Here is an 18412-nt window from a genome sequence, read left to right as displayed (position 1 = left end):
TTTTAAAAATTTCGTATAACTCTGTATAATTTTTGCGTAGCGTTAGGCATTCAGGAATTGTATTACGTCCTATATCGCAAAGGCGGGAAAATGAAGCAATAATTAAACGAATAATTTGCGTATAGCCATTTTATATTTACAAAAGGTTGTAGCGTTTAAGGGTAGCCTTATTAGTGTAAAGGAATGGTTTAAGGGATTCTAATATCTAGATAGGACGGCCAGTTGATATTCCATACATTGTATTATATTTTCATTTGAAGTTAAATAAAGTTACAAGTCTAGGTTGAAGAGGTTTTTTATTTAATAAAATCCAACACCCCTAGTAATATCTTCGAAGGGATATTGTTGAATATCCGCTAAGTCCCAGAACCTATCCATGATTTCCGCACGATTTATGATGGAGGATACATTTGGCTTGTTGTTGAAGTTGATTATATAATTTCTTATAACTGGCGATGTGTCGGGTTCCACCAGAATTATACCTGCGAACAGTAACAAAGGAAACTCTTTCTGTACGTCCCCTCCCCTGTCCAATATACTTAGGTCAGATATACATATTCCAGTCAAATTTTCAAGGGATCGTACACGACGAGACGCTAGCTAGTGGTACGCTTGTCGCAGGTACGTCCCAAATAATGGAATGTGTATTCTTACCCTAAAGTAAGATAACTAACCAAGTGCCCACAATATCAGAATAATTATGAAAATTATAGTCGCAATAACACCGATTATGTTCAACATTAGCATTATATAAACTTGTTTTGAAATCCTAGGTTCACTGTAAAAGTAAACAAATATAATTACTAGAAAATTATTCCCAAAACGTTTTAGAATTATCCAATTATAAAATAAGCTAATGGATACCTTATTATAATATTTTGATCCATAATTCTATGTTTAATTACTTATAGAATTATATAGGATTTTGTAATTATTACACAGAACTTAAAAAGTAAATTAAGAACGTGAACGTATGTCCATAGTATGTCACGTCACAAATGACATTTATTTTTTATTTTTCTACTAAAAAAATCTTACGATTTGTGGTAACTCTATGGTAAATAATCGATGGTACTATACACACAATAATTTAAGGGCTTAGTGTAATGTACTAACCATGGAAAAGCAAATAATACAATACTTACAATACAAAACTTGATGCGTCATTTGGTTATTTACTTTCCTTTTGTTAAAAAGTAGCAAGAATGTAATAAAAGAAAATGCTTAATTACATTCGAACCTTGATAATCGTTGAATTTTTTTCTCATAAATATCTTAATATCTTCGTTCGTTAATTTGGATAAGGGTCAGTATTTATTGCTTACATATTCCTTACAAGGTGGATATACATTTTTTATCGTGGCCATGTATCGTGGTAAAGAGCGCATTGTTATGAGGTCAATGACCACCTTGCTTTGTATTTATATTCAATTGATTACTCATAGCCATTTATATAAAATGCCCAGTACACTTATGCTTACAAACTAAGCCGTCGGACAAGCCAGGAACCCGTCGACATCGACAATAACACGGTAGTTGTGTGAAATGACATTTGACGTCACACGTTTTTGGTAACTCATTTGTTTTTATAAAAAAATGCTAGAACAGCTATGTCACTGGTCGTGGCTTAAATTAATAGGCGCAAGTTGTAGGAACACTTATTGTAATAACCAATTTAAATCAAAGAAAGGTAGGTAGAATCAAAATATATTACCTTAACTAGTACGTTTTTGTTATAAAAATATACGCGTAACAAGCTAGTTAAACAAATAAGTTTTCTTTTAGCGACCTGCTTTTAAAGACAAAAGTATGTACGTGCAGTTGCCCACGTACATAGTAAGTACAAACTTTAATATTTAGCCTACTTAAGAGGCATGTAACATTAACTATTTCTGACCTACATCTACGCAAGACTTAGTAGTGGTATACATTTTTTTCACATACTAAATAGACAGTAAATATTGATAAAAATGCATCCTGTTTGCAAGATGCACCTTTATCAATTACCGCTGAACCGGCTGGTGTTTATCGTTAACCAGTTCAAGTTAAAATTAGATATGCGTGGTTGTTAAAGTCGTGTCGCTCGGTACTCAGTTGGCGCGCTGGTTGCGGGCGTGGTGCGCATATTGACAGATCGAGCGCTGTGCATTGCGCATGCGCGGGAACGCGTCATCGCCTTTGTTTACAAACAACTTTGTATTATCTGACCTGACCTTAACCAATTTTTTTTTTAATTAACTTTTTAAAACAAGAGGGCTTAAGCATAAGAATCGGTGAGTCTGAATTCTATTTCATATTTATTTTTAAAATCAAACGTGTGAAAATAATTAGAATAATTTCAGTATAATTATAATATCGCTTTATTGTATTTTTTGTGTCTTTAAACAGAACAGAGATTTTAAACGAACATTTTAGTTTTCATTACACTGGTTATACCTAATGTGTTGCGAGTTAGTGGAATGTTTAGAATGAGATACGAAATAAACGTTTATTTATTTATGAAATGGTTATCTTTGCATATTATTAAGATTAGCTTGACATATTTATAAATAAAAATAACATCCTATTTTCACATAAAGATATTATTTATAATGATTACATAATTTCTATATGTCATAATTAATTAATAATTACAAATGTAGTTTATTTGTATACAAGCAGTAACTAAAAATTACCATATATAACTTGTTTCAACTTTCTCGTGGTAACTTGTTGCTTGACGAGTTTTGTTTTGCGTTGTACAGATTGTAAGTGTTTTAAAAAGTTCAATATACAATTTGCCGGTTTATAATTCACCTGGATTACGAAAGCGTCATTCTCGGCCGCTATTATTGTAATATAAAAATTTAATAATCCACAGCTCTTTGTAACTCTAATAAGATTGGTATTAAAATTTAAATGGAAATATATGTTTTATCATCCACGATATCTTTAACGACATCATTCTTTGACGTCAGGCAAATTATCAAACGGGTTGTTTAGTCAGTTTTTAAAGAAAATATATTAACAGTGAAGACAATAGAGTGAAAGAGGGAATAATGTTGTTGCTACACAGTTAATTAATGGAAACTAACCAAAATACAAAAACAAGGTTTCTTTATTTAAAAGTCTGATATACATTGCTATTTCTATCTAAAACTAAAAACGGCATTAAAAACTGGTTAAAAGTAATTTTTGTTAGCATTTGTTGAGTAATACAATTACTTATTTTAATATAAAATTTGATTAAAAAGAACAAAAAAGCAGCGACTAATTCTCACGAAATTTACAACCTATATCATGATTTTGATTATCTAAATAACAAAAAAAGTACAGTGACATATTTTCATTTGCATAAAAGTTTTCTTGTTTTATTATTTGGTTTTCAAAATATGGTTGAATTTACTGTGATTAAAGATTTTTGAATGATACAGGTAGAACCAACTTAGTCTTAAAACGGTGGTAAGTAATTATCTTTACATACTCTTCTCAACAGGTTTTGTTCTTGCCCTAAGTTATTTCAATTAATTACGATGCAATATATACACCACTTATTCCTTAAGCTTCGTTCACACTAGAGATATTGTTAACCGTATCGCTGAGTAATATGTTTAAAAGTGTATTGTCACCTCGCTCATTATTACATTTGAATAAATAGAGACAACGATATCTTTTTGTACATGTGTTTTGTTAGTAGAAATTCGCGGACAACATTTTCGGTCAAAGAGTAAACCTCGTAATACAGTAAAAAAAAACAAAATTAAATTTAAAACTGGCCGGTTAAGAACACGACGAATAAAATTATATTGATCAGGTTTAGTAAATTAGGGGCCAGCTGCGAATATATATTAAATCAGAACACCCCTGCGGGATCTTGACACAGGTTTATGCAGTAAACTTGGTCCAATTATGGAAGAATAATGGTTTGTACCCTTAGAAAACTTCCACTTTATAACTTTTTAAACTTAAATTTCTTATTACTTGTAAAATTACCTGAAGAATATTTTCATTATAATACGATGCATTATAGGTCGAACATGAGCCACATGACTCGAATTATGATTTTCTTATTTACAAATCTGATATTTTAAATATAATACATAAAAGATTAAAGGTCTGTCTCACCAAATTGCTAATTATCTGATAACAATCCAACATGTAAAATATATGATGGAAATATCGTTTGTTCTCTTATCTAACAGTCACGTCAGTTTTAAGCCTTCTGAGCCTCTATCAGCCAGTTGTGGGACAGGCCCTTATTGATATAAATGTTTCAATTCCATTTCAAATTATATTTCTTCTCATATTACAAGTTGGATTATAATCTTAAGAATCTATTACTCGTGTAATGTTGATTGAAAATATAAGATTACGGGATCGGAATAAATTACAAAATTTCCATTAGCGTAGGACTGATCGGATTCCTTATTTACCAAAGATAGAAACCGGTCGTGCGGAATTTACATTAATATTAAAATATTCTAGTTAAAGTATCAATGTTAACAAATATTTTTATAAATTAATTGAGTAATTTTCACTATACTTTAACTTATCACCGGAATTTAAAGGGTGTTTCTCATTTGGCCGATAAAATCCAAACAATTAAACGACCCAAAATGAAAAATACCCATTATCGATCTATCAGTGGGCCGATCTGCCGAATAGTAAAGATCAAGTTTAAAAAGATTCATTGAATATTTAGGAAAAATTAAGCTAATATATATTCAAATTGAGAGCATTCATAAACGTTTATACGATGTTCTAATTTAGTGCTATGAAGTTTTAGGAATTATGATATAAAATCTAATAATGACTATGTTTTGATAGAGTGGACAAAAAAATGAATAATAGAAATATAATTCAAATTCGATTCTGATGAAAAATTGCCGGTGTTAGTTTGAAATAAATAACGTTTTGTACTACTAATAGCTGTTGCTCGCGACTTCGTCCACGTGAAATTTTAAAATATAGCCTTTGTTACTCAGCAATAACTTAGTTTTCTTAAAGTGGAAGAGTTTGAAATTGGACCAGAAGTTATTGTGTTATTTCAATACATATATAAATACACATTTTTCGTCTTTATAATATGAGTATAGATTATGGACTGAATATAATTAATTGGAAATTTATTGTTCGTAGATATGAATCAGTCTACACCAGTTTCAAATGATTCCTTAGAATGTGTCTCAATAAGAAATCTGAAGGTCGATGTTTTAGATGTTTGACCTTGACTACTTCATTGTTTATTGTAGGTTTCGATTATAGAAGCACTACGTATATTGACATCTCTTTCATTTACTTCGAGAAAACAGAGACAGCAAATCGCTAAAACAAGTTTTACGGTAGCATTGTTACATTCAGAGAGAATATTTGCATTTGCTCTGTGCTATTGTTATAATGGCTTTTTTTATTTAACACTAGCTTTGGCCTGCGACTCCATCCGCGTGAAATTAAAAAATAATATAAAACATAGCCTATGTTACTCACTGGCAACGTAGCTTTTTAATAGTGATTTTTTTTTAAATTGGCCCAGTAGTTTTTGAGTTATTTCATTATAATAAAAAAAAAACAAAGTTTTTCTCTTTATCTATACTTCTATACCATTATAATAAAGCGTAAACACACACCTCTTTGTTGCCTAAGATGTAAGCAATTACAGCATATTTTTATTTTATTTTTTTATAAAAAGCCCTACTGTTTGGGCTATATGTTTTCACGCCATTAAACTTAGGGGGTAGATGTTTTGGATAAAAACCCTAAAGTTGGAAAGAGACCATAAGTTGCTGCCAACATCAAGGAAGCAAGGTTGCCATGGTTTGTTATCATGTCATTTTGATATTTGCAATTAATAATTAGACACATGTAAACAATATTATAAAATTTTCATAATTTTACGCGGATGAAGTCACGGGAACAGCTAGTATGTAATATTAGTATAAATTAAACATGACATCTAAAAAGATAAGGTTTTAAAACTTTTATTTGTGTATATCTAAATGTCTTTCTGTGTGATAACAAACTGTTTTGTCACGTTATTATCATTTTTATATAGTTTCTTTAAGCATTTAAGTAAATAAATCCTCATAGAGTTTACGTAATTACAGATTTTTTTTTCTAAATAATGTACATTACAAATACTACTGTTATCGTGTTACAATGAAAATTAATGTCAACAACAGAATTATTTATTTCCGCTTTTTAAGGTTATTGTAAAAGTATTGGATTTAAAGGTTGAATGCAACGTTTAATTATGATAAACATCATTACCGTTTTTTTTTTCAATGTTAAAGATAACAAGTAACATGTTTCGGATATTACTAATTAATAATTAACGGTTTAGTTACTCATTATTTAATTATGTTTTACAAGTAAATAATGAAGGGTTAAGTACGTTAAAGAGACAATCATTGTCTAAGATTTGAGTATGAGATATTCATAACGCTCTTGATACAAATTTAATTATACTTAAACCAGTAAGTTAAATTTACATTCTAAAAGAAAAACAAACTTATTAACGAGTATAGCATTTTCCTTGTTTCATCTCTTTATTAGTCTATTCTTCGCAACTTCACGTGATTTTTTTTTTTTATAAAATAAGGTGGCAAACGACCAAGCGGCCACCTAAATCCACCTAAATGGAAAGTGACCGCTGCCCATAGACATCCGCAATTGCAGATGCGTTGCCTACCCTTAATTGACGGAGAAGACGCACATAAAGAGGACATTTCCAATTCCTATGCCTCTCCTCCACCGTCAAATCCACTTTTCCTTCCCATCCTTTCCTCTTAAGAAAAGGGTGGAAAGGGACTAAAATTAGGCCACCGGCACCACACTCATCAGACGAAACGCGGAATTGCTTCCACTTCACCCCAGTTTTCTGTGTGGTCGTGGTATTACACCGGGCGAGCCGACCCATTCGTGCGAAGATGTTAAAGCGGGCTCTACCACTGTTAAATGTAGTCCATGTTACTCACTGATTGTAACGATGTATTGGGGAAGGAATTGGCTCCTGTGACACAGGGCAACCTACTACAGGAGCCAAGACTTCCTTAAAACGTATACAAAAGAGACAATAAATAAATTATTATTATTAAAAAAAACGTAGCTGTTAATGATGAAAAAAATGTGAAATCGGCCCAATAGTTTTTCAGTTATTTCGATACATAAAAATACAAATCTTTCCTCTTTATATTGTATAGATTAGTGTAAATGAGAACCCAAATTAGCTATTTTCAGATACTTGACTACACTTTATGATATGGCGTGTCTATTTACTAGGTTAATAGCTGTGACATATTTTATTTACAGTTAAACAACAATTTGCTACAATTAAAATTGTAAATCAATCGATTATTATAATTTTCTATAGGTTTTTCCAACAATTAAAGTACAGTACTAGGAAAAATCTATATTTTAAGTTGTCTCGAAGTTATTTACTCAAAGTCGATATGCAGTGAAGCGTTGACATTGGCCATTGAATATCGTGCTATCAAGTTAAGTTAGCGTCAAGTTACCTAAGCTATAAACTTTAGTGGTAAAGTAAAAAACTCTATATTCTAGAAGTAATCGATATCTTCCATGATGGCGTCTGTGAGTATTTTAAATTATGCCCTTCATACTTAAAAACTTAAGTTATTACCTAAGTGCACATAATTATTTTATATTCTGTTTTACTGAAGATAATAAACGTAATTTTGTTTAAAAGAGATTTTATTTAGCCAAATATTATATCATATACATACTTTTTGTACAAACGAAATGTTGATAAAGTTTGTCAAAACATTTTATGATAACTGACCATAAAATTATACAATCATTGTAAAAGACGAAAACACGTTATCTTCACACTTTTTAAGGTTCAAGCTATTAAATCAGCCACTATAAAGTAAATTTAAACCGATACTTAGCGTAATTAATTATTTATTGACTACGATAAAAACAATTGGTCAGTTACACACACACACTTACCCAAACACACGTATATGATCACATATATAATTATGTACCTAGATTAAGAGAAGGCTCTGCCTCCTGTAATACAGGTCCTCACCTAGCTCAGGAAGCATACCTACTTATTTATTATTAGCAACCCTAATGATTATTGTGCAACTGGTTTGATTAATAAAGTGTGTTTTTTTTTAATATTTTTTGTAATACGAATGTGTTGCTATTTAATTGACGTTACATTGATTTAGTTTTTTTGATTGTTTCTAGCTTTAAGTTTAGTGTAAGCAAGACCTATGATGTGTAGTCTAAAGGGACAATATCTTAATGGTTAATGATAGTCAGACCTAGTCACGTGGTCAAGGATTCAGATCCCAGACATTCGAGTATTGTCTTAATAAAACTATTTGCTACCGCAACCTTGGTAGGTTTAGTGCTATAAATACGGTAAAACCTCGATAAGTTACAGTCCAAGGGAAAAACAAAATATTTTAAGTTATCAAGGGTCTATGCTGTAGAGGTTTTGGGCTCTGATGGTAAGGGAACATATTATTTTTTGAAGTTATAGTTTTTAAGTTACCGAGGTTTGAGTTATCGAGGTTCTACTGTATGAACATTTTAACAAATGCCTAGTAGTACTTTAACAAAAAATGTTTTGTAGACTTATAAAATTATAGACATGTTCAGCATTGAAAAATGACAATTGATTAAAATAATACATATCAAAGTCGTGAAAAGAAACTAGTTATAAAAGTAATAATACAATGCATTTATTATAAAATTTGCTGGTTTAAATATGTCATCGTTTTTTCTTCTTGTTGTCATATTAATATGTTCGTAGAGGTCGAATACCATCTGAGGTCAACGTTTGATAACTATCAAATTCATGTTTTTTTAATAAGTCGTCTTCGATAATGTGTCCTTCGATGCTTTTTATTAACGACATAGACGTTTTTTTCTTTTAGTTATATGTTTATATAATACTGTAGTAGTATTTATCTATCTATCTATACTAATATAATAAAGCGTAAACACACACTTCTTTGTTGCCTAAGATGTCAGCAATTACAGCATATTTTTGAATAATTCTTTTTTTAATAAAAATAATAAGTTATATAAAAATGTAAATTGAGTGATCTGGCCTTTTTATGTGTTAGTTATTTTAAACGTTCTATTGCTTAAGGGTTTTCCTCTTTCGTTATGTTTGGGGGTACATCGAAAAGTCAGATCTTATGTCTTTTCAAGTAGCGAGAAGGGTATTGTTATAGATTTCACTTATAAAGCGATAAACAACTATGATATATAAAGCACTTATAATTTTTACGGTAATGATTTCAAGAACTATTTTAATTTGGCTAGATATTGCGAACCTACGAAGCTGCATAATGCTCACGTTTAAAAGTGTTACACTACAATGTGTCCTCACCCTATATAAAGATGAATATTTTCGTTTATTAAACGGACTCTCATAATTGAATCAGTAATGAAAAGCCGCTTTGCTATTTGTTAATCAATAAAACGATTATGACGGAGATGAATTTTAATTTGTATTTGATTGCTTTAGTTATATTTAAATAATAACGTAGCAAAAGAAATCAAGTCGTATGTAAAATTGTTTCTAGATTTCCAATAGAAGCAATATCGGTACAAAACGGACTAATTTTCCGTACACTTGATGAAGAAACAATAAGCAAAGGACTTTAACAGTTTAGTAATGTCAAATTTTACATTGATGGATGTTTGTTACTATGTATATCCAAAACGAGTCAACAAAGCTAACTAAGAATTGGCATAGACATACTACATAATCTGGAAGTACCTCTGTGTATGCAACTAACTATGTTTTTTTCTTTAATTTCGCACGGACGCAGTCGCCGGCTCCAGTTTGTGTTTCTAAAATAAATATGTAAAAGTGAAACCATATCAACGATACTAATGTTTAAGTGTTATTTGATTCTATAAGGAAATAGTATTCATAAAATATTGTTATAAAAGATGAATGTTTAAAATCTAAAGTGATTTGTTGAAGCAATAATAGACACGACATTGTAATAAACTAAAGAATTATATGTTAGGGTTAATTATTCAAAAATGTATAATATTATGAATATACCTCTACATTATTGTGGAAATATGAACAACTAACTATCGCTCATGATTTCGTGCGGATTTAAAAAGACATGGTCAAGCATAAAAGTCAAGTTTGAAAGTAGCCTATGTGTTCTTTCGAAAATGCTCTACATATGTGTCGAATTTCACGAACATCCGTTCAGCGTAGGAAATACTTCCTAATAAACATTCGTCCAAACATAAAAACTTTTGTCATTTATAAAATAAATGTAAATTCTACTGGAATACATATATCGTAATTTCTTTGTGACGCACAGCTTTTGCCCGCGACTCCGTCCGCGTCGAATTAATAAACAGCAAAAGTAAATAGCCTATGTGTTCTTACATACTATCCTCTACATTTATGTCAAATTTTAAAGAGATCCGTTCAGCAGTTTAGGCTACAAACTCTAACATCCATCTATCTAAATTTTCCTATTTATAATAGTAAGATGAATCCTCAAAATATTCCATTACAGACGAATAATTTTAATTTTCTTATCTATATTGATATTATGTGACTTTCACAAGTGCATTTCGAATATAGATAGTCGTGTTTGCATTTCAATATGTACTGGTTATACAGTTAACTCCCTGTTTATGATCTCGTTAACAACAATGTTGTAAGACTAGATAAGAACTACTGTAAAACGATATTCATAATTTATGGACGATTTATGGTGTTACTGGTTCTGATGCCTTGTTCGCATTAGGATAGTAATTTAGTCGAGTACCGAGTAATTTGGTTACTAAGGCCCTGGCCCTCCAAATTGTAAATTGTCTAATAACAATTGAACGTATAAAATATGTGATAGAAATATCGGTTCTTGTTCTCTTATCTGACAGTGACGTCATTTTTAAGCTATTTGAGCCCCTAAACGTCTCTGAATAGCGAATAAACGAGAGTGTTTTTGGATTAGACTTAGGTGATATTTTTTTAATGATACGGTAAAAAATATGCAATATTTTTTTTTAATATTATATTGTTAGAATAAGCATTGTTAATGTTTATTTCAAGGAATTATGTTCGTCTTAACAACGTTAGTAATTTAATGCTATGACGAGAAAAGGTAAATAATATTTGGTTAGTAAATTCATAAGATCTTGCATATTTAGGTGCAATTATTTCTTTGACATTGATAATTTACGTAATATAAGTTCAGATTTGTTAAGAAGATATGTTCTTATTTACATCAAATATCTGTTTCGGATATGATATACTTGGTAGAGAATCTATGGAGTCTGTACTCTGTGCAGACCTTTTAATGATTTAACTAGCTTTCGCTTGGGACTCCGACTGCGTGGGATTAAAAAAAAACAAAAGTAAGTAGCCTGTGTTCTTCCAGACTACAGCCTTTTGTTACCTACAAACTCTAACAAACGGCCATCTATCTAAACTTAAGTTTAATTTTGCTCTCAAACAAATAGTTGTAATGCAAACACTAAAGAGATAATTTATTACTAGAGAATATTATCTAATTTTCCGCAAGATCGTAAATTCAATAAATTTGAAAGACACTGATAGCCTTTGGTTACATAATTCTAAATTTATAACGCTTTATCAGGATCCAAATACTAATGTTTTGCAAATAAATCAAAGAATAAAGACTGTTGCTTTTTAATAACGATGTACATATATCTCACTCGTTTAACAAGCTTAAATTACATTACCGAACCAAATATAATTAACAAAGCTATTTGACTAACAATTATGATTACAAACAGCTTGTTTTTATCAGGCCTAATTTAAAATGCAAAACTACTAATTCTCTTGTTTATGTAACCGCTGAATCGGTAATATTCGTATTTCAATATCGAAGCGTTTTCTTCACTTTCAAGTGGAACGGTGCGTTTGTTACGCATGCTTACTTATAGTTTATTAAAATACATAGTAAATAAAACCGTAAATTCAAACTCATATCATATATAGATTAGATTAACTTTGTCCATCATATAATCTAAATTATTTGAGATTTTATGGCATAACAGTTCTTTAGTTTTTTTTTATCTTATCTGTGTTGTGTCAAGTGTTCGTGTGCAAAGAGGAACGGTATATTATAAAAAAAATATATTTAAAATGGTGAAAAGTAATACGGGATCAATTTTATTTAAGTTTACGAAGTGGATCTATAATCGTAACACGACAGTTGCCGCGACCAATAAGGTTTGTAGTGAGAATTTAACCGGTTTATAACTTGTCTCCTAACGCTACATTCAGATGAAGACAGAATAAGTTATGTAGAGCAGTGTAAATTGCAGTACTGCGTGTTTACAGTACTGCATTGTTAACTACTCTGTCCCTCTGTTTTGCTCTTATATGGAAGTACAAGTAGCTTTCGCCCGCGATTTCGTCCGTGTGCAATTAAAGAAACAAAAAAACAATAGTGTTTATCCTATATGTTCTTACCGACTATTCTATACATCTATGAACTTCCATTCATATTTATCAGATTCTAAATCCTTCTAAATATTTATTAAACCTGTTGTGGCTAGTACTAATATCTTAAATCCTCAATATCCCTCAAGGCAAGATATGGCATAGTAAAATTTAATTACCAATCTAACTAGTCTTCTAATATTATAAATGCGAAAATTTAGATTGGATGAATGGATGTTTGTTGAGTTTGTAACCTAAACAGCTGAACGGATTTCGATATAATTTGGCATAGATGTAGAGATACCTTGAAAACACTGACGTCTTTATTGTTTGTTGTAAATACGCGGAAGCGTCGCAGGCGAAAGCGATTATAATTAAAATATAACTCTACAAAAAAATCAATGAACAACTAACTAAATTCTATTTTCAAACACGAAACAATGTTTTCAAAACTTGTTTTAATTGAATTAAACTAATTATTATTGTATTTTATTTTATTTTTATTACATTAATACTTAGTTTATTAATGAAACTAGTTTCTATTATAATGAATATGATAGTAGAAGTGTAGATATCGTTAGAAAGTTATCCATTAACCTTCACCTGCTCAATAGTATTGGATTATTCCAGTTAGAGCAATCAATGTACGTAATAAATGTAATGAAAACTCCGTAGATTTCCACTCCCGGATAACATTGTCCCTTTTCAAATTAAGAAAATTAACATAACCTATTTGTTTTAATACGCTAATCGGCACAACATAGAAACAAACTGTTTAACTATGTGAAATGTAAACATATGACATATGATACCTTGATAGCTGTTACATTTATAAATCTACAAATTAATACTTGTTTTGTTGTACTCATAAACTGCATTTATTTAATAGCATTTGGTCTCGTGAGTATTTATTAAACCGGCATAGATAACTTTTTCGTTGCCTTCGTTGTAATATCGAGATTACTTTCAACAATTTAAATTAAAAGTATTTTTTAGGTTTTTTTAATCAAATTTGCATTTGGTCTCTTACGCTGTAAGACTATGAAATGTTTTGTTGATTTTAAACCAATACACTAACTCGGTAAGCAGAGTATAAAAGTGTTTGCATTTTTACACAACGTTAATAGCACAAAGTACTGTTCTAAGTTCAATTTTAACAAAAGATTTTTTCTGACATTTACGCGAATGCATAAAAAAAATACTTGTTTTATTACTTAGCTAATTCCTACGAGAGTCAACTCAAGTTAGTCTATGTATTTATTCAATGAAACGTTTTGAAATTACATTTGTGATGACAAATATAAAATGGCCGTTAAAAAGTTATCATTAATTGTTCAATTAAAGACGTCATCCGCCATTAATGTTTTCCTACACAACCATCATAATAACCAGCTCCCTATACTCTCCACTGAGGGGCTCGGAGCCCACTCTAAGTCAGGAACACAATCATTAATTGTATATTTTTTGTTCCAGGTATCAAACGCCAACATGTCTGTGATCACAGACTCCATAGACCTGGAGAGGGAGTACTCTCCCAGCAGATGGTCGACAAGATTCGCAACCGCCGGTGAAGTTTTGCAACATCACGTTCAATTCGTCACAGCTGGTAATTTGTTTATATGTTAATTAACGACATCTATCGTTTGATAATGGAACTATAAGTTCCATAGAATAAGGTGTAAAATTATTTGAACTGTTACTAAGACTCCTGAATTGATACTAAGGGAAATAGCATAAAATCCAGTAGTAATACACAGATACTTAATACAAGACCTATGATCTCTAGATGTACTGTCTTTGTTACGTAATTTTATCATAACTTTTATCCGCAGGTCTTTTTTTCTAACGTTGTTGTCAAAAGTGACATTGTAATTTACGTCAAAGGAAACCGGAGACGATGAGATGAGCGATGACAAATAAAATGTTTGTTTCGTTCCAGCGAGCGACAAAGCCACCAATAATGTGCCACATAAATTGGAAATAGAATACGGCTCTACTCCCGGACAAAAGTTGGACATATTGGGAACAGATCTGCAAGACGGTGAGTTCAATTCAAATATTTTATTCATAATTTTATTTTACTCTCTCTGTTAGGATTCTCAATTATTTAGTTTATTAAACTAGACGGCCGCAGGTCATCGAAGGAGTTATTAGTTTCACATTCTTTTTATAATATAATTTGTTGAATGTATCGCTCATTCAAATAATTACTACCCTAAACAGCGCCCTCTAGATACTAAAAAAGTAAAGTGTGAGCGTACTTTTATTCATAAACTTCAATGTTTACCTACTTTTTTTTACTTTAACTTTAAACATGAAACTTTTTTATACCTCTAAATATTTATTTTTATTATTTATATTACAAATTATTTCTTCATTATCTGTACGTAAAATCTGTCTGCAATTAACTCTACATTTGGAGTTCGTTATTTCAGAAGTACAGTTAGTGCAAAATTATAACCTTTTTACATTTTTAGGAATAACGCGTTGAACAACTTTCCTTTCCTCAACACGCGGTGTTTACACTTTATCTGAAAACCATATTTTATCGAATAATCCTTGTAAGCAAGGACTTTTACCTAATTAAGACTGTACTAACCTGTCAACAGACTTTACTTTGGGTCGAATTCTATTTTTAATAAGCCCAACTTTAAACTCTTTTAAATTCAGTGTTAAACTAATATTTAAAAATCTTTATCAGTTCTTTATAGATAAAAATAGCTTTCACCCGCGACTCCGTCCGCATAGTTTTAAAAAACAACAAAAGTGATTAGTCTATGTGTCCTTCCAGATTATCCTCTACATCTATACCAAATTTCATTGAAATTCGTTCAGTCGTTTAGCTGCAAACTCTAACAAACATCCATCTATCTATCCATCTCAACTTACGCATTTACAATATTAGTATGATGTACTTGGACGTTCTAAAAGATCGGACTTAGCGATAAGGTGCGAATCTTTTTTATTTTTAAATTGAAAACACATTTAACTTGACGTTTCGGACCACAGATTAAACGATAATTTGTAATCATTTATCACAGATTAGTTTGGATTTAGAGAGTTCTTTTTAATAAGTTAGAGGATCGACGGTGACCTTTTTCCTTCGTTTACATTTGCCGATGAAGTAGTCGCTAAATTTCATACGCTTCAAGCAAATATAATTATTTATTGTTGATCGAAGTTCATACACCAAGAGGGTTGGTGTATAAAATGTTGAAAATTAATTTAGAACAACAAACGTAATTAAAACGTGACTTTGTGATCGCTGTGGTCTCATTACGCGTATTTACACATCGTAATAAATGATTTATAGACCGATAACGATGATATTAAATAAATATTTTGTTACGAGATTGTTTTGATATGACTAAACTACAGTTATCTTTGTTAACATAAATAATGTTAGTCTATTCTAAAACGTGTCCTAGGACAAATCTTAAGATAACATCTGACTTTATTTGGCTAATTACATTTATCAATCTTTGTTAATATAATTACATGAAAATAGGTTGCTAGTGTCAGTGTTCCCATCCAGCAATGATGAAATGTTTTTTTAACAACAGACTGATCGAATTCTAAGTTCTTTGGGCATTTTAGATGGTCTAATATGAAATTCATTTTATCATCTTCGAAAGAATGAGTTTTGCGCCGTACTTCTCATCTGATAAGGGGCGCTAAATTTCAGATAATCTTTGTCGATAACGATACGCTTGCTAAAGAGATGAATAGATTGCGTGAAAGGTGACATCATCAAAAAGGGAGTGATGACTGAGATGACGAATAGTAGAGTTATGTGGAGGACAAAACCCTATGGGAGTAGGACATGAAGAAAGATGATGATGATCGATACGCTTGCTTTTTCGCAAATTTTCTTGCTAGGACCTCTGAGCTGATATTGCATATGACACCGTTGTATGCGTCTTGTTCCCAGAATGATCTGATGTTCGTTTTAAGGCCACTTTACCCCTGTTTTCTATAATAAAACCTCTTTCCAGATTCTCCTATCCTGGTATACATACACGGTGGATACTGGCAGGAGTTATCTAGAGAACTATCGCGTTATCCCGCTCAGCCGCTGCACCGCTCTCGCATCAAGACCATAGTGGTGGGCTACGATCTCTGTCCCGCTTACACACTGCCTGAGATCGTGCATCAGATAGAGAACGCTGCAAGATTCGTGTTCGAGTACGCAGAGAAGATGGGTTCGAGGTAATACTTACTATTGTTAAGTACCAGGGTAACAGAATGAGGAACTAGCAAAAAGTGCGAACTTTTGTTGCTAAAGTTGCTATGTATTTTTGTAAAAGAGGCAAATTTCAAGGAAATTCGCAGAATAATTTAGTTGTTTAAAATGTATCGAATGACGCGACATTGCGAACTTTGATTCATTTTGCTTTGTCATTGATTTGTGGACGATAAAAACTACCTACAGACACAAAGCGAAAGGTTTGGTTTCCGTATTTAGTATATGTCCTTCACAGATATACTGGTATTTAAAAAATGAACCGGAACTATGTGGTGACTAGTATATTAATATAACTTAACATTATTGCTTTGTAGACAGTTAAATTATCCGATTTTTGTCCTTTTATAATTTGAAGATTTATTAACTCTTTGTAAATTAAACGTACATAAATAATGTTTGTGGTATAAAATATCATATACTCTAACTATAAAGATTGTAACAAGACAACGGTTTTAGTCCAAAAAAACCTTGCTAAAAATTCAGAACCGGAAAATTCAGTTGACCCGATTATCCATAACCCTTAAAAGGTTATTGGAGTTTGACATTTGAATATAGAAATCGAAAAGATTCATTAGCGTAAACGTTAAGAACAGGCTCTAACAAAGTTGATAATCAAGTAACCATTTTTCGTATCCTTTTAGAAAGACAATTAGCTATGGCACTTGACATTTAAGAGTAGAATAATTTCTAGTTAAAGTATCATTAAGAGCTTAAGTATTTAAAACAAAATACTAAAAAGTTTTCTTAAATTCCAGAGGTGTGTACTTCGCGGGTCACTCAGCGGGTGCGCATTTAGTGGCAAAATTGTTAAGCAACGCTGACTTCTTTGAGAATAATCCTGGTGTTCATCGTCTGCAAGGCGCTTTTCTCATATCAGGCGTTTATGATCTTCGGGAACTCGTCCATACATCTGTCAACGATGCTGTCCAACTTCCAGTAGAATGGGCGATACCTCTATCACCGCTATTCGATTGTTTCACCCATTTACAAGCTAGAAGAACTAGAATCTACATCTTAGCCGCACAGAACGACAGTCCAGCGTTCAAGAAACAATCTAGAGAGTTCTACGAATTACTCCATAATACTTGTTTGATGCAAAACATGTATTTGGAAATCAAAGATGATTTAGATCATTTCGATATCGTCGAATGTCTATCTGAGAATGAGAATTATCTTAAAAATCTGATGGTACATGATGTACGGAAACATTTGTAATTATGCTTTTTCTGCCCTTATCCATTTTAATTAAGCTTACTACACTTTATTTATAGTTTCTCAAAAGACATAGGTTAGAGTTTTTAAACAATAATATAACAAAAACAACATTTCGAAACCAAATATTTTCCATGAATTTCATGAAAATTAATTTATTTTGTAACATTTAAAAACGCGCGCACACTTTTGACAGATTCCTATGAGTTTATATGGGGCGCACATTATTAGATCTTTAGTTGTGCAACCAAAGAGTTGAATTTGCTGTGAAACAATTGACAATCGCACAACAGTTGTGCGATAGATTAGTGAAAGGAGTGCGCCGGCTATTTTCGTTCATTTTTAAATCCAATCCGGGTATCATAATCATTTTTTTATACATTTAACTAGGATAGATTTAAGTTCCGATAATATTTTAAGAGTAACAAAACTGAAATCTCGTAACAATAGAACTATGAGATAAAATCGTCGTATATAAAATGTTATGTAACGTTACAATAAAATGATTGATGTAATCTCGTTAATTAAAGACGTGTTTTTCTAGA

General features: G+C 31.2%; 2 protein-coding genes across 3 annotated transcripts; one reads left to right on the top strand and one right to left on the bottom strand.

Annotated features, from left to right (window-relative positions):
• On the bottom strand, window positions 1-900 carry LOC106108104. The gene is made up of 3 exons (XM_013289189.1): window positions 865-900; window positions 675-778; window positions 1-482 (listed from the first exon to the last, which is right to left on the bottom strand). The coding sequence occupies exons 1-3, from the start codon at window positions 885-887 to the stop codon at window positions 301-303; spliced, it is 309 nt and encodes a 102-aa protein (XP_013144643.1). The 5' UTR covers window positions 888-900; the 3' UTR covers window positions 1-300.
• Window positions 901-2086: 1186 nt separating this feature from the next.
• LOC106108108 (kynurenine formamidase) lies at window positions 2087-18412 on the top strand. Of its 2 annotated transcripts, none has more exons than XM_013289195.1 (5): window positions 2087-2273; window positions 13883-14015; window positions 14349-14450; window positions 16405-16618; window positions 17411-18412. In XM_013289195.1, exons 2-5 carry the CDS (start codon window positions 13898-13900, stop codon window positions 17868-17870), a joined length of 894 nt encoding a protein of 297 aa, XP_013144649.1. In that variant the 5' UTR covers window positions 2087-2273; window positions 13883-13897; the 3' UTR covers window positions 17871-18412. The 2 variants fall into 2 exon arrangements, with proteins under 2 accessions (XP_013144649.1, XP_013144648.1); XM_013289194.1 differs by lacking the exon at window positions 2087-2273 and adding an exon at window positions 7427-7569.

The sequence above is a fragment of the Papilio polytes genome, unplaced genomic scaffold (genome assembly GCF_000836215.1).
Source record: "Papilio polytes unplaced genomic scaffold, Ppol_1.0 DF821845.1, whole genome shotgun sequence".
Taxonomy (NCBI): Eukaryota; Metazoa; Arthropoda; class Insecta; order Lepidoptera; family Papilionidae; genus Papilio; species Papilio polytes.
This window is presented reverse-complemented; position numbering and strand designations above follow the sequence as displayed.